Source organism: Hyalella azteca, unplaced genomic scaffold (genome assembly GCF_000764305.2).
Source record: "Hyalella azteca isolate HAZT.00-mixed unplaced genomic scaffold, Hazt_2.0.2 contig3434, whole genome shotgun sequence".
In the NCBI taxonomy this organism is placed as follows: Eukaryota; Metazoa; Arthropoda; class Malacostraca; order Amphipoda; family Hyalellidae; genus Hyalella; species Hyalella azteca.
Window position 1 is genome coordinate 58,124 of NW_025933684.1, and position 22,196 is coordinate 80,319.

The window sequence follows — 22,196 nt, forward strand, 5'->3', positions numbered from 1 at the left end:
TTTTAGTCCATCCTCTAAATATGTTTCGATAGTTGAAAGAAAATGGTGAGTCTAGAAAATAGTACTGAGGAATGGAAATGAATTTTCAAAATTATTTTCTAATCAATTCCTGCATTCATCCTTGCCTCTTAAATATCCAAATTCGTAGCTTTAAGTTTGATTGCATGAACTAGTATAAATTTTAAAATGAATATAGTGAATTGCTCTTATTTCCACTCAGCAATTTTATTAGTACTCAAGTAAAGTGCATCATCGACCGCACTGCGGTCATTTCGCCCAGACGGTTCCTCGCTAATGGTTTTTATTTTTAGAACCTAGTGACCTGGACACGACCCAAATTCAATGCTAATGGACTCTGGGGAAGGGCCTATGTCATTAGGTGTAATTTTTACTAGAAACCATTAGTGCGGAACTTGCCGATCATGTCACGACGTATAGTTAAATTCACTCGTTTCTTCTCTTTTTATTACTTCCATAGTTAAAGCATTAGTTCGTATTCGTTGAATTTTTCCATATTTTTAGGAGAAAATCAGTAAATTTTTATTCTGGACAGAAGAGATTCGTTTTATTTCATCTTAATTAATCTTAGATCTTCCTAAATCGTTATAAATGACTGCCTCCGAGCGCCGTACTCCAAAAGCCATATGCTCTGAAGCGCTACGTTGATCGTAAAGAATGCGAGGTTCCTAAATTACTTTCACTGGCAGGAAGCGGGCAAGGCGGATTAAAAATTTTATGGGTGCCTGACACGGAACCAAATATTTTTATTCCATTTAGAAATCGATATAAAAATAAACATAAACTAACCTTTTAGTAGGACTTTTTCAAAGCATTTTACTTGCACGCTGAAAATCTCGTCCTAATTTTACACGTGTCAATTACACTCACCGCTCACGTCGCACTTGTAGCAGTTAATCGTAACTAATACTTACTGGCATCGTTGTCCTTCCCGAGGTATTCGAGCATCGAATATTTTCCTCAAATAATTGCTCTTTATGCTGAATTATTGAAGGAAAGTTGAGGCTTCTAAGGGCAAGTGAGCTCGCTGCTCGCTACCCAGACTTAAAGCTGCGCTGCTGAGGGCGGCGACCGCCCCGCCAGCGAGAGAGCAGCCGCTGCTGCTGCTCAATGCAGGATTCACAAACTCTGATATCGCGATTATATTTCGTTGCGAAAAATATTATTCTTATTAAATTCTATATAAGAATATATTCTAAACATATTATTATTAAAAATATTATTTTTTCGCAATTGTTTTCGTTGTTATTTAGAATGTTTTTCACGTATTCTTTGCTGAAAATCTGCGGGGTAATTGTGATTATGTTCTTTTATCATTGAAAATATCAACTCTACATTTCGCAATCGTAGGGCCTTGTCGTTTGCAATGATGGGAGATCCTTACAAATATACAATTCGCCTCTCACACGCATTCCATTCGAGTTTCTTAAGTGGCACGTGGTCATAGACGATGATATTAAACCTTTGAAAGGATTACTGTTGAGACAGATACTCTCTCAATAATTCTTCTTAGTTTCTTGATTAACTTTCCTTCACTGGCGTTAGCTTCCAATTCCTTTAATATACGACATGGCCAATTTATTCAAGGTCCAGGGATTACCATGGGAAGATAAATGTTAGAATTCGTCCTAATTTCTGTTGACTTAGCTCAAGTTTGCTTCTCATGTTACTAAGCCTCTTAGGTACTGGTCGATGCGGCGGTCTTATGAAATGGCCATCAATTTAAGCAAATCAGTCTACCCAATTAAAATTTGTTCAATTTACTCTCTCACTTAACTCGTTGTGTTTACGTATTACGCTAATTACATCGAGAATGTTTTCAGGAGGAAATTTGCGGAAATTTGCTCAAGTCCCGAATTCACAAAGTCGTTTGTGGTATCAGCAACTCTTCGCTTAAGCGAAATTTGTGTGGCGGAAGTGATTGCTGTGTCTCTTTCCCTGTATATTTCACTGTCGTGTGAAATTCGTCGTGTTTATTTGTTCAGCCAAAGTTCCATAGAAAGCTATGAATAATTACAAATATCGGCAAACGGAATAAAAAAAGTGAAGCATATTCTGCAGCGGTACTAGGATTAAATTAGAATGTGAGATGTGTACAGGTTCTCATCAGTTTCAAGACACCTGAAGTGAATGGTTCTGAAGGCGTAATTAACAAACAGCAAATTATGCAGTGTCAGAAGTTTCAGCGTCTAAATTCTCTCTAGAGAAATATATAAACTTCACCAGGACTGTGAATATCCCGTCGCCCACAGCTCCATCTCATCTCTCGGGCCATGGTGAGTGCATTAGACTTAAGCCGAGCTCACGCGTTACATGTTACCAGCTAACGCGTTGCATGTTACCCGCTAACACGTTACATGGTGCCATCTAACGAGTTACATGTTGCCAGCTCAATAAATATATATGAAATTCACCAACTGGCTAATAAAACTGATGTTTAGTCTCAAATTTTTTATCGATGAACCATATATTTTATTTATAAATGTTAATTGTAAGTTTCCTTCTTTATTATTACTGTCATTTGCCAATGCTGCCAATAATGATATTTTGTATTGTTGTTGTAGTAGTAGAACATGCAAAACTTCCTTAATGTTGGTTGTCTCAGAATGAGTTTCCTAATGAGGATAATACAGAAATAGAAGAATACCTGGTTAAGTTTTTCAAGTGTATGTATGACAAAAATTGAAGGGAGTGTTCACCCAATCGTAGCACGGTTCACGATTTATGTGCTCGCACTTTCGATGCGAGTGCATCGAAATATATTTAGATTGATTTTATTGCGATTGTTTATCATGGTAGGCAGATTAACGTAACGGTTTGACAAGACATCTGCAGGTAATTAATGATTCGAATTTAGTAATGATTACTTTTCTTATTCATTTTTATTATGTAGATATTATAACCTGCATTTGCTTCCTCGTGTTTTCTTCAGAGTTTAGAAGCTGAATTTATGCCCTGATGTTGTTTTGATTACTTTCATGGAACTATGTATGCTCTCATTTTTTTATTGCTAATTTTTCTATTATGGCAATGTTTCAAAAAGATAATTGAGAAAATAATATCGTAAAATTTTTTCAATGAATTTAACGGTCCAATTTCGCTCCAATTCTTCTCCCAAGTAAGACCACTTTAGTGCGTTCCACTATTTCGGTACACAGGACAAAGCCGTGCTACATTCGCTTGCGGAAAGATAATTAAATCTTCGATGCAAAATCCGCAGAGTTTTTCTGTGGGCACAATATCATAGCAGCTTGTTTTTTTTCTTTCCTACATTTGTTTATGTGAGTGTGTTTTCAGCAGTATGTTAAGAATAAAAAAATCAACATGATCAATTAAGGAGTAGTTCACCATTATCGCACATCTCATGGTTAAAAGGCTTAGTTTAGAGGTTCAGAGATCATCACAGCGCACTGAATGTCGGAACGCCATTGATGGGAATAATGTCACCTAGGCCTGCTTTTCTTGTGCATTTATTATTTAAAGCGGGGATTTTTGTAATAACTGCGTGCATAAAATTAGATAATGAAAATGTAAATGACTGTTATTATCCTCCTGGTCATCTGTTTGTCGTACGTGTCTTGGAGCTTCGAAATCCATGCAGTTCATTCGATTGTTTATGCCCATACAAAATTACAGTGACTACCATTCACCTAGACTAATAAAATCTTGATATTTCTTCGTTGAAATTTTTGTACAATTAAGAGTGAGAACGAAAGGGAATTTTATTTTCTTTAGTATTTTTCTTGGCGTTGCATCAATTGTTTGTGCGTGAAAATAATTCGTTTGAGTTGCAATTGTAATTCCTTCCAATCGGACGTTCCTCTTTGTAAACAATATTCAATATTTAAAGCTAGAAAGTAACGAAATATTTAGTTAAATATTGAACTAAATTAATTTTGACTACCAATTGAAGTACGGGGCATAAATCAATAACCGAGACATTCATTCTAGTTCCTGCAGCGAATATTTAGCCTGATCATCAGAAGGTAAATGAAAGTCCATTATAATATAAATCTCAAGTTAATAACTGTAATTGATGCTCAACAAGTTAAAGTTAATACATTGCACATCTCTCACGCATACGCCATCGTCACATACATCACCTTCAATTACTTCATTGTCACTTACATTATCCCAATTACCTCAACCTCGCTAAAATCATCACTAATATCAAGATGACTTTCATACTCATGACTTTCATCGTCATGACTTTCATCAACAGTTAAATTACCTTCACTTACATTACCTTACAATGCCCTTACCTTCATGAACCTCACTCACATCACCTTTAACTGACTCAACACGTACACAGAAAAAAAATCGAAGAGTGTAAACCTGCCTTTGCAAGCGCAGTGATGCATACAAAAAGACGTAAAGCGTATTTCTATAAGAGTGATGCAAGGCAAGCGGAGAGAGAAAATGCGTTCAACGTTCGTGCGCGGAGGGCTAAGAGATCTCCAATATATTAATTTTAAAGCCAAGAAATTATGCACATAGGCAGAAGTGTAATTGAGAGGACCTTATATTCAAGCACTATTTTCTTACGACTAAAAATCTGAATGAGTGTGACTCTCGAGGGATGATATGTCCATCGATCGTTAAGAATAACGATTGCTATCTTATGTCTCTCGTAGAAATTTATAGCTAATAAGAAAATTTTCATGCGAGTGCAGTAATCATTTAAGAAATCTGGTACATAGTGTTTTATCAACAGCGTAACGTTAGGCAAAGCGGCGCGCACGGGAGAGGCTGGGTATGTGGATGAAACAGAGACAGGCAATAACCAGAGATCGGGGGAATACGGAAACAGGAACTAGACAGAGAATGTGGGTAAGAAGAGAAAGAGACTTGACAGAGAGAATGAGTGGACAAAAACTGAAGTAGGTATTGGACAGTGACGAATCAAGAGGAAGTGGAAAAATAAATTTTGTTTGTATTCTCACATGAAAAATGACAAACAAAACAGCTAAGTGCATGGGCGTATCAAGTTGAATCTAAAAGTCACACATTACTTTAATATAAAGTAACGGTGTCGATAGTCCATTACCGATACCAAGATAACTAAAGACTCATCTTGGTAATCACTTGGTGAGTTTTATAACAATTCCACAAGTCCATTATTAAAATAGAGTCAAGTGACTCTATTATTTTAAAAAAGATTGATTTCCTCTTTGTTTCGTAAAAACAACTCAATCACTGAAATTACTAAAAAATTTGTAGAAGTTCATGAGAAAGCATACTGCAGAAAAAAAATTCCACACCATTATTAGCCTATCTGGTTTGATTATGCACTTTAATTGTCGATGGAATAGAACATTGAAGCATGTGTGTGCCCGCGCGTCTCCCAGTAGCAACGGCCAAACTTCTTAGCAGGCATAACGACTTGAGCTACAAGCGTCGCAACGATCAACAAGGACGAGAACACGGGAAAAAGACATTCTATAGAATTGCTCACAGCACATAGATATTTAGAAAAGTATATCAAAGAACTGAACTCTTCTATTTGTAATACTCTCGCAAATAATTCTGTAAAAAATCAATTTTTTTATTTTCTAACCACATTAAAATGACTAATGCATTGTTTTCTATGAACGGAGCACTGAGGTTGTCCGTAGCAATAATTCCCACACGGTAGAAAGGTTCTGAGTACTGATGAATTAGCAGAGTTCAAACAGTACTCAACAGCTTTACATGTACATTGGAATGATTTGCAGCGTCACTTTCAATTAGGTCTTTTTTAATACTACTATTTTCGACTCGGTGCTCCGTTATGACGTCAGCAAGACAATTGCCGACACTCGTCTTTGGAACTGTCACACGACCTATACTATACTCAGTGACATGCAGTCACGCCTATATTAGTGTATACATTAAAATTATGCGAGCTTTCAAAGTCGTCCTGCGCTATTTGGTCAAAATCAAGTTTTCGAGCGTGTGCGACTGCTGCAAAATCAAATAGTGTTCCCTCAGTCTCGTTGTCATTTTTAACTCGCCAGAGGGCGCAAGTGATTCGAAGTCCGGTAGTTTATTTTATAACAACAATTAAGTTGACATCTTCCATCATTGGTCATTCGTTATTCGCAAATTATTTCAGTTTATCTGATAAGAACATTTTTGTAATTATATGAAATTATTTTTTGGCTAATTTAGTTTTATTCTAATGATAACCAAAGAGACTTCATCTCTTTTCCATTTCAAAATCACTTTAGTCACCAAGTTCTGTTGCTTCATTCACCATGAATAATAATTATTTGATTGCAATGATTTTTACAAAGGAATCATCATTGATTTTTTAATTTTACTGCACAAATGATCCTATCCTGTTACTTTCAACGTTTCTGAAGGTAAAGATCACCATTATTACTGTGCCTCAGTTGGTCAATGCACCACCATTGCGGTACCCTGTGGCATGTTTAAAAATTATTGAAATAATCATATTTTTCAGCGATGCCTAAACGTACCTTGGCGAAACACTTCTGCCAATACACTCACTGTTCATCACAGAATAGCTTCTACTTAGGCATTAAGCAAAGTGAATATTAACAAACTACTTAAACTAATTCTTTTAGAGGACAATTGGACGAAAATAGATGCGCATCAAGTGAAAATACCACGCGTGGGGAATCTGCAATGAAACCAACGTAGACTCGTTTTATTAAGGTACGACGTGTCGTGATTCTAGTTTAGTTGTTGAAAAATGTTATCGGCTAAGCAAGATGATTTATAAAGTTTCGCTATGACAGGAATCAAGCTGTTGTGGAGGTTTGCTGTGTGAAAATTAGGTTACATTATAATCATATTAATAAATCCAGATCAATCTATTAACCACTTGAAGTTCTTCTTTACAATTAATGCGTAATTGTGATCGGATAGAGGAAAAATTCGCCCTGGCTTTTGTAAGGCGATCTCAGCGACTTAGAATTAGTGCTGCCTATCCAGCATTATAACTGATAACTTAGGGTTGTTACTACACTTTGTCTCATATTGATAGTACAAACTATACATATATATACTTTTTCAGACATAAACGCTTTGAACTGCAACTACGATTGGTTCTTGTGAACGATAACTTGAAAATATAATCTTTGTCGGTTGTAACTTGACCTCGCGGGATATGCACAAATTATTTAATACAAGTCGATTTAGCAGAATCTTAGCGGGGTTAATTATTGCTCTTGAAAGCTCTGGAAAATGTAATTCCGGAAACTAATCAGGATTTTAAGTGATTATTTTAGTTGACTACACCTCTAAGACTTCTGCAGAATTTAAAGTGGGTAATATAGTTAAATATTTAAGAAATATCATAGGGAAGCAAAGATTAGAATAAAGATTTTACAAATGAGAATATTCCTATTGCTGACAATATTTCCTGATTAAAGAATTTAAATTTATTCGCGTAATAAGAGAACAACAAATGTAAACAGCAAGTCCAACATGCTTCAACATCATCTATGAATCTGTAGGCTCTTGGACAGAAGACCTTCTAATCAATTTACTTTCATCAGACGGAATTCTGCGCACAAAGGAAGAGGAATCTTCGTTGAGGTTGGAAGAGGAAAGCGGGTCCTTTAATTCCTGAACTTCCGTTCCATTGGAATCGACGTTGGTTTTTTCTGAAGGGATTGGCAGGAGAGGAGGCAAGAAAGAATCCTTGCGCTTATCCCAGGACTCGTCGGTTGTTGATGCTTTGGTCGCTGGTGTACTTAAAATATGGGCGTCTGCAGCTGTGCAGACATTTGTGAGGGACGTGGACAGAGTTTGTTCTGCCACAGATTCAGCAGGTATACGAGTCATTGCAGCCCCGCACATACACACAGGAAGATGCTCGACCACCATCAGAGGGTCGTGCATTAAGCTTGAATTGGATGCCGGTGCGTTTAGCTTGCAACTAATTCGTGAGCAACGCAGAACCGTGTTTGCATTCTGGTGGTCGAGCAGGGCGTCGTTAAGAAGATTTTCTTCTGAATTTCCCCGGCTTTCTTGACCATCAAAATCGGCCATGAGGTCAGCGAGAGGCGCTATTGGGATTTTACGGTTAGGCATTGGTGAGGTCGGTAGTTTTTTATGAGGTCTTCTGTAATTTTCATTCCCGTCTTCTTCACTAAATGAAGCGAATTTTACAGGGAACGACTTCTCTTTTGTCGATGATGCTGCAGGAGCTGGAACAGGGATCAATTGCTCTGCCTCGGGATCTTTGTTTTTTAAAATAGATTTTCTGGCATCAGAATTTTGTGGAGAGGATCCAGTGTGAGTTCTTACGTATGGTTTGCCTGAGTTGAAACCTGCAGGGAGAACGCGAGCTAATTAGGCAAGCTTCCGTGATATTAAAATTTTACAGAATTATGTACGTTTCATATTCAAATTTAATTATTTAATGCATTGTTTAAAAGACAGCAAAATAATAGGATAAATATTAACCAATATTGTAATAAAAGTTCAATTTTTGAAATGATGTAGAATGTCAAATTTTTCAATTTAGTTCGAGTTTCATAATTTTTCTGGATGTGAAGAAACTAAATGAATACGATACTGAACTTTGAGTCTTATTCCATGCGGGTAGATTTTACATAATTTGGGACTAGTAACAAAGAAACAGCACGCACAGTCAAACACATCGACAATATCGCAAAAACAAACAATATGAGATATGATTAGTTGATATTCTACGATACAAACAATTATTCTGAATGCAAAGACGTTCAATAAAATCTGGCTACATATTGCATCATCATGAGTTCTGATACTAAACGAAAGTTGGCCGCCGCTGGCCCCTCAGGGGCAGGTAGGGTTATTTGGCAACATCAACCGAAGATATCATTGGAGATGAAGTGTAATTACAGTGAATTTATTATCGCTAAGGGAAATAATTACAGTGGCATAATTAACGCAACGGGGTATGAATACAATGAGCGTTGTGCAAAATGTGAACCCTGAGGTTCAACCACAATAAGAAGAAAAATATTAGCATTCTTCGTAGCTTGGAAATTCATGAAGATTGAGTACTACCGAAACAGAAGAATAATTTGAACTGTAAACCAGATTTTCTTGTCCGTCGTCTTATAAAAGTAGGATTAGGTTTCGGTCGGATGAAGCCATTGAAAGCAAACATGTAAAAATTTCAAATCGCAAATGAGGAAGCCGAAGAGGAGAGTACCAGGCTTAGACAGAGGGAGTACATATAGATTAAACACATCTCAGTTTTTATTTGTTATACTTGACCCAGATAATGAACGGAAATAGCTGTAGACGTTGCATCTGATGACCGAAACTTACCTCATGTCTACTAAATTTAAGGACCGGTACTAGAATTTCAGGACCACAACGAAAGGATCGAATTAATAAATTATAGAAAGGATATGAAGCTAATCGGCAACTAAAAATTCTATCGTTTAGTTGAGTACGACGTTGGTAAAAGACTCGAGGATATATATATTTGGTTCTTTTCCTTTCATGGTGTTCACAATGACTGAAGATTGCTGCTAAATTATTTGACGACATTATAACAGTTTTTACGAAATGTTTTTGGAAATCCTGAAAATATTCCGCCGCAAAAAAATCGTTCGTTTCCATGTTTGAAGGTGGGTCTACAAATTTGATACGATATTCTCATAGCTACTTTGTTTTACACCTTTTTTCTTCGATCATTCGATAAATCTCCGAAATTGATGTTCAAGTTTTGAACACTGGGATGAGTTTGGTGGCGATTGTCAGTACTTATGATTACGTACATGGTTCTTCAGTAGGAAGTGGAGGCGCTCATTTTGAACGTCGTTTAGTAACTAACTATTGCAGTGACTTCCTAGTGTCCGTGGAGGTAATATTAAAGTGTACTTACTAGAGTTCGCTTGGAAATCGTTTCAGAGAACTTACTGAAGTTGATAACAGAGAAAGTAAATGGACTTACTGGAGTTGGTGGAGGTGGGCAGGAGACCGGTACGTGAGATGTTCGAAAGAGATCCTCTTTCCGGTTTGCTTCGGTCTACCTTCTCCAGCAAACGGGAAAACGGTCCCTGCGTACCCTGTAACGGCCCGTATAATGTGTGACACTCCCGTTTGACGTAACAACAAGGAGAAAGAGGTCTGTACGTTCTCTCTGACGTCCATCACAATGCGACTCCGGACTGACGTAAACCAAAAGGAAATTTTTGGCTCTTCGTGATCAAATGTTGCGACCCGCCTGCCTGAAGCTCATAAAGGAACGTTTTTGCTTCTTTTTGAGTGCCTCTTCTACAACCAAACTGGGCTGAAAATATTGACCGAATTCCATACGGCAAACTGTAAAATCAGCTATATTTGCTGTAGTAACTTGTATAAAATGAAATTTACCAAAAAATTCATATTTATGATTGATCTTGGCAATTCTGGTACTTGGCACTTCAGCTATACAGAGAATAGAATTTTCATGATCTAAATAAGTTTATAAAGACGGTTTCAGTCATCAGTCTCAGACACGACTTAAAAACGACATAAATGTAAATAAAAATCGAGGCTTGGACGCAATAAATGAAATAATCGATTCATATTCACATGAAATTAATAAAAAACGTAACCGAGGAAATACTCAACCTTCCCATACAAACGTTTCATCAAACTCTCGGGTTTAGTAGGAATACAAAAACAATATTAATTATGAACAATAAGAGTTGAGACGCCGAACAGGAACGAGGCCACTGAAACATGTTTATGAGACACGATTGTGGGCATTCTATGTGGAGGGCAGCCTAAAAAAATCACCACCCTACACTTGGAATTGATGGACTGTCATTCGAGGATAGCAATGCGCCTGTAGCCAAACTAGTGAGAGCAATTGGGGACTCGTTTCATCCATTTGAAAGTTATACGTCCAAACAAAGGCTCCAGTTTGAATGATTAACAGGTAAAAAACAATAATTTTTCAGAACTTGGGGTAAATCTCGGGTAGTGTTTGCCCCATACCATGGCCATGTGCAGTAGCGGTGCTACCTTGCGAAGCTTGATCCCTAACACGTTTTGTGGTGCTGGTGAGAAGGCTTACCTGGTCAAGAGCGTGCGTTAGAGACTCGGCCAATCGTGCAAGACCAAGTATATTGTATAAAGGAGCGTGCCTTAGTAGGCGCTGGAGTGTAGTTTCAGAGATGGGCAGGATCATAATCGTCTTTGTAAGGTATTTCAGAGAAAACCTTGTAAATCAAGATTGTGATCCTACCCATATCTGATTGTAGATGTACAGCATGCAAACTATATTTTAATACGCCAAGATACAAACACAACCTTAATGGGTATTGAACACTTCCAATTAATTTATTTGTAACGCATCAAAATTGAAAAACTAATTTGAGGTGCTATATCTTGGCGTAAATCTACAAACTATTTCATAAATAATATGTGCCGGTGATATAGATTCGTGTAACGAATAATAATGGTAGAAACACCCCTCTTCTTTCCTTTCATCGAGTTGATATTTGTTGCAGCACGTTTTTCTTGGTAATGGAGAGCTGTAAAAATTTGACGTTCCTGCGCGTCGTCAAGTTTTGCTTGAATATAATAGTTGTTGTAGAAGCTAGGGAGGATCCATGTAACCCGTCAAGGGACCTTGAGAAGAACTGATGTTCGTTTCCTAAAATTCTTTGCCTTCATAAGTAAAGCAATCTAATGCACGTACAAATTTAAGGTTTCTAATTTAATTCTTGTTTATTTAGGATAATTACTAGTACTCATCAAACCACAATCGGGCGAGCCCCTCAGTTAACTTTAATTTTAGTTCCAGGTCGACTACAAACCATGATGCTGTCCGAATACGATGATACGCATCACACAAATACTACTTATAAGCAAACTTTATTTTTTCACTACTTTATCGCATCCAGCCATAGCTATACAAATTGCAGTTAAAAGAAAGTTTAGGGAAGACACAGCCAGCGAACAGAACACGGATAGAAATAGTTAAGAAGGAAAGAAGGTATATCGTACCTCCTGGAAACGTGCTCTGCGGTGTTTAGGTAGAGGCGAGTCTTGAAGTGATGAATAACTTCCTCCCAACAAACAGTCGGTGCTTCTGGTGTCATCGAAGATGTCAGTCATGTAAGCTTGTGGTCGAAGACCAGGTTTCTTGGGGGATATTGTGCGAAGTGGCGAAGCCGTTGAGCTTGCCGGGGAGAATTTGGATGCCATGAGAGGAGTAGAAGGAAGCCGATGGTCATCGAGCGGGTTGACGTATAAGTTGGAGTCCCTAGGCGTTGCGGTAATGTTGGCATCGTGAGCGTTGTTGGTCTCGGCGGTGAGGTCGGCCTGAGAAGGGAAGATGTGGGTGGTGCACGATGCAAAGGTATCCGTGGAGTCCAAGGAGGCAAGTTCTGTGGTTAGGTTTGTTCTGCTACCCTCATTGTCCTTCAGTGGTTTTAGTTGTATGAGGGGAGGTGCGTGAGGTTGGGTTGATGGAAGGGAAGCGTGCTGGTTCAAGAGACCCTCCGCATCAAGCAGCGGCTCTCTGGCACCCTGCAAGCATCCCTGGCTCGGTCAACTCCTAATTTATCTCGACATTTCTGGCGACCGCACGCGGGGAATGACGTCAACTAGCGCGCAAATTCTCACGGGACAAGTCACGTATCGGAATCGTTCAGACTGTCATTGGTCACGTTTTTTTCCAGGACTATAAAATTTTCGTGAACCGCGAGCAATCTGGGAACACTAGCGTCGGCCATTGCCGGCTCGCTGTCATATTACAAGAAAGACAGGCGCAAAGAAATTCAGATTATAGACGATGAGGCATGAATCCAATGCAAGACAGACATGCCTCTGTAGTGGGTCATAGCAGAGATGCATGTGCGAGGTAGAAACGGGTTATAGCTATAAGCTGGATGGATAGATACATTACGGCAGTCAAACTTTAATCATGCCACTAATCAAATTCAACGCGGTGTAATCACTCGATGCTTACAAATTTGTTGAGTAATAATTAATTACATGAAATTCACCAATGCGGGTCCTATGAATGTGGTCACGCATCAGTGACATCAGTAGTGCCAGCTCACTTTAGTTGCTTTGCGGCCAGATTCTCGAAATGAATGCCAGAAATGTCAGGAATTGGCACAGGAAACATGTATTAAAGAATTTAACATCGTTGATCGTAAATGAGAAGTCAAAATTTGAGATCGCAGCAAGACTCATAGTCATTCAAAAAATTCTCTTATAATGCAGCCCAAAGGGCATCGTTGAAGTGGTGATTATAGCATACAAACGACGGCGATACAATGAAGTCTTGCCATCACCGCACGCTAATCGGCAATAATCGAATGCGATGTATACATTGTGTGTAGGAAAATAGCACGCGTGCTTAACACCCTCATGCAGCACACAGAAAGTTTTATCAACAATAAGTGTGAAAAGCCACCATCTCAATGCCGCTGTGATCTGAAGCTTTATTTAGTGGAGTCCTGTAACCCACAAAAATGTCACACTCTTAATCCGAAATCAAAGCAATTGCTCCAAGTTATTTGTGTTTAATCTTGTTAATCTTGTTAATTTGTGTTAAATCAGGAATCGTGGTCCCCAGTTACATTATTTTTCCATAATTTTACACTATGATATGATGAGTTAGTATGATCGTTTGAAGCCATTAGACGACCTTTCTAACCTTACGATGATTGAAGCTATTTTTTGCAGCTTTTCGAATTTCGAATGAAAATTACCGTGCCGTCAATGAATTTAAATGATAAAACTTTGAGCTGATATAACAGATACAAGGAATAATTTACTGCAATGAATCACTAGAGAACAAGTTTGTAATGTGATGAACCTCTATATCTCCTTTTACGCGGTCTAACTTGAATACCTTTGCACCTATACAGGAGTCTTGCAACAAAACACATGTCTTCTTCGAGTGTTTTGCTAAGATACACATCACCTCTTTGGTCTTAAAATAAATTGTCAATCGTCAAGTTTTAATTCAGAAACACATACATTAGAAGCATGATTCTTAAATGAATTACTGTACCGATAAAATATCCTTATTTCTCAGGTATATTGGGCGAAATAAACGATTCATTTATTTACATTTGACGCTGAAGCAGCAAGCCGGACCTCGCTTGCCTCAACACCGAATGTAACTGAGCAAAAATTCCGTCATTAGGAATGGACACGAGAGCAGGTATACAGAAGGCAGCACAAGTGAGGAGGAGTCCTTGTGATTAAAAAAATATAATAACTTATGTTCTTCAAAATAAACATAATAAGTAAAGAGTTGTGCAGGGGGCGTGATGTGTAGACCAACAACGGCACAACAAAACACACTGCTATGCTTTGATGCAAAGTTGCCAGTGACATGAAAAGCAAAAAGTTATTTGCGAGGAATATATTCTTTTCAGGTACGGATTAAAAAGTAAAGTTCGTCTCTTGAATTTTGTGCCATTTCAAAAATCCAACCATGTATGAAAATCCATTTACAATTCACTTGCAAGTAATGCAGTTGGTTTATACTCAGTAACCTTAATTAGCACACATTGAACCGTTACAAGCTTCGTAAATCATCTATTTCTTATGAGAATCGTCAACCTAATTAAAATGATTGCAGATACTGATATAGGTTGTATTTTGTCAACCAATTTATCAGTCAAGATTCCTTCTAAAGGACGAGCGTCAGCATGGCACTTGACGGGATTTTTTATTGGATTCTCCGCGGCCGCAAGCATCGCAGCAACATTTTACAGATGCGACACTGTGTGCATTTTGAATTTTATTTGAAAATAGCAGATGTTGTAGCACCTTTTCTCGAAAGCTGCCAGAAATAAAAAATGTCTTTATATTTCAAATACAAGAAGAAAATTAGAACGATGGTAGAAAATTAAAACTGTGAGGTTATTAAGGAAAGGATATAAAAACAAAACACATTCTGTACAATGCGAGTATATGTTATATGTGGGCAGGTGGCAGCAAACAAATTAGAAAACAGTAATGTGAAACAAGGCGTGAGTCACGTTAAAAACATGTTAATTAGGACCCCTACTCACCTGTGCGTGCGTTAAAGCTCGAGTTTAAGTTGCCTAAGATTATAAAGTTTATGAAGAAGAAGGTTTGTAGCGAAGAGCTACGTCTTCCCCGCCAGAGGCTTCGTCGCCGGCGTCCTAGGCAGACAATAACAATAACCAATAGGGCGATCGATTGCAGTCACTTCTTAGTCTGTCTGGGCAGACAATAACAGTCTGTCGGGGCAGACAATAACAGTCTGTCGGGGCAGACAATTCTTATTGCAGTCGCTTCTTAGTCGACTGTCAGGGCAGACAATAACAATAATCAATGGGGCTGTCTATATCAATAATTTTTGCAATTCAACGAATAAAGAAACGACATAATAAGCCCAGAACGCAATCCTCATCAAGTCCTAAATCGTCACAAGCTTCAAATTTATTTGAACTCTCCGGGAATAAGGTTCTCCTTAGTCACTTATAAAGCATATGCAATTCGACTTCAGTAATAATTCTTAGGTCACAGTACAACTTTCAAAACAGAATTCAATATTAATTTCAGCGTTGATTTGGAGATAAGACGCATTTCATTTCATCTGCCTTTTAAAGCATAAGAATTTTAAAGTTTTTTGTTAACTGAGTGAAATATCTCTAAGAAACGCACATTGCATCACGCTTATGACTCGGAAGTGCAGCATGCAATTAGTGATCGTGCTAAAGCTTTCCGTGATAATGTTTAAAAACCAATAACACTTGATTTTAAAATCTGTCTGTTGCAAATTACTTTGCAACATAAATTATGTAGTGCCTATCCTCTATTTTTATTTTTATCACTCGATATGTTCAACTGTCGGCTGTGATTGATCAGTTGTGGACCATATTTAGATGGGCGATAATATAGGTTTAAATATTTATAGGTTTAAATATTAAAATATCAATTAAAAATTATAGGTTTAAATATTTGAAGTAAGTTTTCCAATATTTAATCATAAATGCCAGCAAATGGTAGCCGATATTTGTGCGCAATAAAAGTTTCTGTTGCGAATCCTGCTTGTGCCATACGGACAGATTCTTAAGTATAATCATGATTACTGCAGAATATCTCAATCTTACTTTTACGGATGCTTAGATTTGTTGCTTATTATGAAAGACGACGTGCACTGGTAGCATGGATGTGATATCGTGACCACTACTTCCGTGAATATCACTCAATTAGCATGTTCATGGCGTGCTATATATGACGTGCAGAAGTGTGTTCATGGAGTGTTATGACGTGGAGTGTGTTCATGGAGTGTTATGACGTGCAGAAGTGTGTTCATGGCATGCTATGACGTGCAGAAGTGTGTTCATGGAGTGTTATGACGTGCAGAAGTGTGTTCATGGAGTGTTATGACGTGCAGAGGGGAGTGTGTTCATTGATTGTTATGACGTGCAGAAGTGTGTTCATGGAGTGTTATAACGTGCAGTGGGGAGTGTGTCCATGAAGTGTGGCATTAAATTCAAAAAACAGAATAATTTTGAAACTATTTGCGCTTGTGAAAACGAAATGTTGAATAGAATATTGAAGTAATAAAGTTAATTTTAGCTGAATAATTTGCAATAAATAAAATTAATGCAATATGAGAAAACTCTATATTGTCACTCGTTGTTCGTGGAATGGAATCATAAAACTATGAAATACAAAGCCGTCACGCTAGTTCTTCAAAGAATAAAATTATTAATAAAAAGTTCATCGGTAATGTAAAAGTTCTTTGGCGTGTGAGTTTGTAATGCGGCACCCACCGAGAAACCGGTAGCCATTCATCTGAAACATTCATTTTAATTCTGAGCAATATGACTCAGTACGAAATTATAAGATTTTATTATTTATTTATGTCAGTGAAGACCCAATTATTGGGTTAACTATGCCTAAAAATAATTTTGCTGCTTTATATGCATCGAATCAGGACATGTAAACAAAAGATTGGGCTCACGGATACAAAAGTTCTCCTCAAATTCCCGTTAATTTCCTGCACTCATTGGAGGACTATTTGCTTGTTGAGATACCAAAATTCATGCTGTTCAAAAGATACTGGGATAATATTCTGATCCTGAGTGAGGAAAGTAGACTTATACTCGTTCCTTGAGGACTTTAACTCAATCCATTAGTCAATCAAGTTTATTATAGAATTAAAAATCCAAAGTTAATTTTCTTGGATCTTGCAATATACAAGGGGGAAAACTTCAAAAATACAAGCACGCTTGCCGCAAAAACTTTCTTTAAAAACGCTGTAGCCTTTCATTACAAAAGCGCTTCCATTGCCATCCCTAGCTTTTGTCTGAGAGGTCTCATAAAAGGCGAAATCTTGAGCATAAGAGGGACTGTGACAACGTCCCGTACTTTATTATAACTGCCCTAGCTTTTTATAAACGTTTAAAGCAAAGAGGATACAGCATATATGAACTGTTCTTTGAGCAGCTTTAGGAAGCTTTAAAAATGAAACAATGTAAATTGAACCACTGTAGCGTTCAATATTTTTTTAAATGAGGTACTCACAACCCTAGTAAATCAAACTATGAACTGAGGAAGGTATTAAATAAGGATGTAAACTATTAGAATGGAGACGCTGAGCTCAAATCTATCTTTCTATAACCGCCTACCATGTCGTGCTAACGAACAAAAACTGAGAAAATCCTGGTCAAATAAAAACTGGAAAAACCAATCTCAGAAAATGAAGATCTATATATGTTAATAAATTTCCTTTCATAAAAATTTCCTAATAAACCAATTCATATGAGCCCGATGAGATTACTGATATAGCGCTGTCACTCTGTAAATGAATGACTCACTTAACTACCAAATAAACGGGTTAACCACGTTTGATGTTCCTGTGAAAATTTTCCATCTATATTTTGTGAAGCCCAAAAGAAAAAAAGTCAAATTCATATTTTTAATTCGATAGTAAACTTGGTTGACTTATATAAAAATAAATGAGTGGGAGTCACATTTACTTGCTTCACTCAGGATCAGAATATCATCCCTGCATGTATCTCTTGAACTACAAGAGTTAGTATGTCATAACGACCAAATGGACCTCCAACGAAGAAAATATCGGGAATTTAAGGAGAACATTCGGATTCCTGAGCCAAATCTTTTGTTTACATTTCCTGAAACGATGATCCTTTGCATACACAACACACATCGGCATATCAGATGGTTTTGTTGCGTGAGCAAATAATGAAGGTGTTTGGTGGTATAAGTAACCTAATATTCGGATCTTCAGTCAAATTAAAAAATCCAATAATTTCTTACCGGGTAATTCTGCTCAAAACGAAAAAGAATGTTCCGGATGAACGGCTACCAGTTCCTTGATGTGTACCGCTTTCAAAATAAATCAATAAATCGGCGGATAATATATTCTCTTCAGTTCAGGCTGCAGGGCAAGAAAGTCGCTGCAAATGACGCTTGTGATGTCGGTGTCAACCCGACGACAGCACTATAGGGCTCCGGATAACTGGTCAATATATCTGACTAGTACTGTATATGTCAATTGATTAATCTATGATTGCGCTGGAAATGCATAAATGCGGAATGAATAACGCATATATGTAGGGTGCCGATTTAATATTTCACACGAAGCCAATTGAAATGCAGTAAATGAGGCAAGTGATGCCATGAGCAGACCAGTCGTGCCGGTTACCTTGCTGAACGCGCTTGGAGGAGTCTGTGTGAGGATGTAGCGAGCTGTCACGCTACCAACTTTGTTATTGTGAGGCGTTCGAAGCGGCTTTAAAGTTGCGCGTGTTCCCTTCAAGTAAATATTTATTCAGGGGTTAATTATACATTTGTACAAAATAACGTGTGTGGTGATTAGGGAGGATTTTTTACTTTAATGAGGTGACTTCATGTGTTGCTATCTGTGCAAGGTTGAGCGAGATCAGTCTGGGAGATGACCTTTAAGATCCTCAAATAACACTATTTAATAAATTTGAATTAAAAAACTTCAATGTGTTCATCTTGCATTTCATTATTTAGAGTTTCTCATTAATTAATGCTAATGGTAATTCTATTTTATCGCTGATTTGAATTTCATTCTTCAGAGCAGCAATGTTATGAACGGTTGAATATTTATCGTCTGATTCAACATGAACGGGGTTAAGTGCCAGAATATACGACGTTTGTTGGTACTGATGGGACCTGGCAACAGATCCAGCCGACCAGGTCCCATGGGAACATAAGTTTGGTCAAATAAATGAGTTCTCACAATTAAGTGAGTGAGTGAGAAAGACTGTTTGGATGAATCATTGACTTGTGTACATATGAATTCCATATTTTTCCACTTGTCATTTTGTTGGTCATTCTGAACAAAGTGAGAGTGGCTCGAAAAATTGGGTTAATTTTTGGATATGCCGATTAAGTAAAGAAAGTGTGACATCCTAACCCACTCACTTCCTTGAGTGTAGGATTTGGACTGAACTTCTTGATTACCATGCAGCGGAAATTCTGTACCGGTATCATCTGATTAAGTTGCCTGGTTTTTAAATAGTTTTAGTCAACGTTGATGATTGAAAAAATGACCGAAATTAGGTCATGGAATTATGAGAGTTTAAAATTGAGATCGTTTCAGTACATTTTATCTCGTAACTTCCACTTAATAAAGCTAAATAAAGTCCGTTGTTGAACAAAATCTGATTTGCTGTTGTCTGGAAAAAAGATTTGACTTGCTGTGTCCACTGGAAAAGAATTGAAGTCGATACAAATCATGTGGGATATATGGATTATCTAGAGCACTACACAGTCCCAGAATAAATTTGATTTTAACATCAAAAAGCCATGATCGTAGTTTAGTGCTCGTGCTCAATGCGGTGATGAAGCTGTACAAATAATGCAACTATTTCCTCTTTTTATTCCACATCTCTATCATTCCACAAAAGTGCACGATGGACGTGAAAAATGCCTCATCTACTTCATGTATCAACAACTAGTAAGGCCCCTACGTCAATAATTAATGTTCTCACTGGACTTTATCAATTCTTCGGTTACTAGAAAACGCATCGAACTACAACCAAAGTATGCTAGCCGATAACTACCTATGTTCGAAAAGAATACATTCCGCTGTGGGACATAATATTGGAACTTTTATAGTTGGATTCAAAAAATCTCCTGGCATAATGGAGCTTTTTAGTTTTGAATGCGTAAATAGTTCTGACAAAACAAAGCCTATTATTTTTGAATACGTGTCAAGTCCGAACATACAAATTGGAGCCTGATATTTTCTACCTTCGGTTTATCAATTGCCCAGATTCATTCTTCGCAAGTGCTTGTAAAGTCTCACAGACATCACCACAAGCAGATCAAATTGAGATGAGTATTTAATCAGATAAAAAATACTGAGGTAGACAACACTAATTATTCATCAGCAAGTAACCAGGGAAAATAAGAAGCCTCTTTGCCAATCTTCACAGTTAACTAAGCAAGATTACTCAGCGCGTCATGGTGTCATTATGTAGTTAAATGTTAATACCGTAATTTATTGACAAAATTATGTACATGTGCAAGTAATTGTTATTACAAGCAAGACTTCCATCGAAAACAGTAAGAAATTAATACTAACAAAATATTTCCATTGCTATTGAAGACAGATAACGGGTGTTGCAGAAAACATTAATTAACTCACCGGGGTTTTCAAACTAAGCGTATCGGCCTCTGCTCTGTCGTCGGCTCCAGAAGGCCGGCCATAATTCTGTGGCTGCATCTCTATCATATCAACGGCACTCTTGGAGTTGAGTTTCTCGTTGGTCTTCTCAAGAAGAGGATCTTTGTTCTCGGCAGCTCCTTTGGTACCGAAGTGGTGCTCGTGATTCCTGTAGCAGCCTGTGCCTGTATTACCCTGCCCTATCGACTCCCCTCCAGTTGAGTTGGCGTCAGCTTGGGACAGGTTGTGACCTGTTAGAGTCAAATTTTAGGTCACAGTTCAATTCGATTTATTCAAAATGCTTTCCGGATTCATACATCCACACAGCTAGCCATTATACATTTCCGTGGTTTGATTCGTATTGAAAAAAAAAACAGCAGCAGACATTACAAAATCGTGCATGCCAACTGCCACGGCGCTTCCAACGCCCTGGATGGAGAGAATATTTACGTGCCGGAAAAATAACAATCCGTGAAGGATGCAAAAAACTTTATGTTGGTAATTATTAATGCAAATCATCACCGGAATGCACACTAACCTGTGTCAACAATGACGTCGATGAGGTCCATTGACTTGGCGAAGGCGTCTCGGAGATTGATGTGGTGGAAGGACACTATGCTGCCTTCCCTCTTAGCCTTTTCGAGAGCCTCGCGCCTCTTTAGCGCTTTGTCTCGACGCATTTGGTTCTTGTAGAACTCGGCGAAGTTGTTGACGATGATAGGAATAGGCAGCGCAATGACCAGCACACCACAAATACAGCACACTGAACCTATCACTTTGCCTAGCGGTGTCACTGGATAAATATCGCCGTACCCAACGGTGGTCATTGTAATGCCAGCCCACCAGAAAGCTTCTGGTATGCTGCCATATAAGGGATTAGCTTCTTTCTCCGCGAAGTAGCACAAACTTGAAAACACTAGAACACCCATTGCCAAAAACAACATGAGGAGACCCAGCTCTTTGTAGGAGTTCTTCAACGTGAAACCTAAACTTTGAAGTCCAGTCGAATGTCTGGCAAGTTTTAAAATTCTCAGAATTCTCATGATTCTGAAAATTTGTACGATTCTTCTTACGTCTTGGAATTGGTCAGAATGCCTATTTGATTCTATGAGAAAAAGTGACACAAAATACGGCAAAATTGCCAACAAATCTATGATATTCATTGGTCCTTTGAAGAATTTCCATTTGTTTGGACTCGCGGCAAACCTCAGCAGGTATTCAAGCGTAAACCATGTGATACAGACAGCTTCGACCATTGCCAAAGTTTCGCTATCAGTTTGGTTTTCGCCTTGGAAGGCGGGCACGGTGTTCAAAACCAGTGCTAATGTGGACATGATGATGAAGACCACGGAGATCACTGCCAGAACCTGTAGAATTAGAACATGGCCATTCTGTCACGACCCATTTTCGGAACCTTATCAATTCTTATAGTGAAATTTGACGATTGTTCTTAAAATGAATTTTTGAATTTGTCTTTGCTAATTTCAAAAGTATGATACAGGGATACGGAGAAATAAAAAGTGAACACAATAGTAACCGAGATTAGTTCGAGTTCAATTAAATA

The 22,196-nt window shown here is 37.9% G+C and overlaps 2 protein-coding genes across 6 annotated transcripts in view; one reads left to right on the forward strand and one right to left on the reverse strand.

The window, feature by feature from the left end:
• The first annotated feature begins 1,298 nt into the window (after positions 1 to 1,298).
• Positions 1,299 to 22,196, forward strand: part of LOC108680019 (potassium voltage-gated channel protein Shab) — a 92,784-nt gene continuing 71,886 nt past the window's right edge. The window contains exon 1 of the mRNA XM_047879619.1: positions 1,299 to 2,294. The gene's annotated coding sequence lies outside the window, so the exon portion shown is untranslated. The remainder of the gene's footprint in view (positions 2,295 to 22,196) is intronic.
• Positions 4,020 to 22,196, reverse strand: part of LOC108680018 (potassium voltage-gated channel protein Shab) — a 42,607-nt gene continuing 24,430 nt past the window's right edge. For 2 of the 5 annotated variants that reach the window (XM_018168771.2, XM_047879618.1), the window contains 5 exons: positions 21,171 to 21,999; positions 20,615 to 20,883; positions 11,968 to 12,492; positions 9,923 to 10,037; positions 4,020 to 8,300 (listed from right to left, as the gene is read on the reverse strand). In XM_018168771.2, the coding sequence (XP_018024260.1) occupies positions 7,468 to 8,300; positions 9,923 to 10,037; positions 11,968 to 12,492; positions 20,615 to 20,883; positions 21,171 to 21,999 (2,571 nt within the window). In that variant the 3' untranslated portion in view covers positions 4,020 to 7,467. The remainder of the gene's footprint in view (positions 8,301 to 9,922; positions 10,038 to 11,967; positions 12,493 to 20,614; positions 20,884 to 21,170; positions 22,000 to 22,196) is intronic. The other 3 variants (XM_018168772.2, XM_018168773.2, XM_018168774.2) reach the window with 3 other exon arrangements.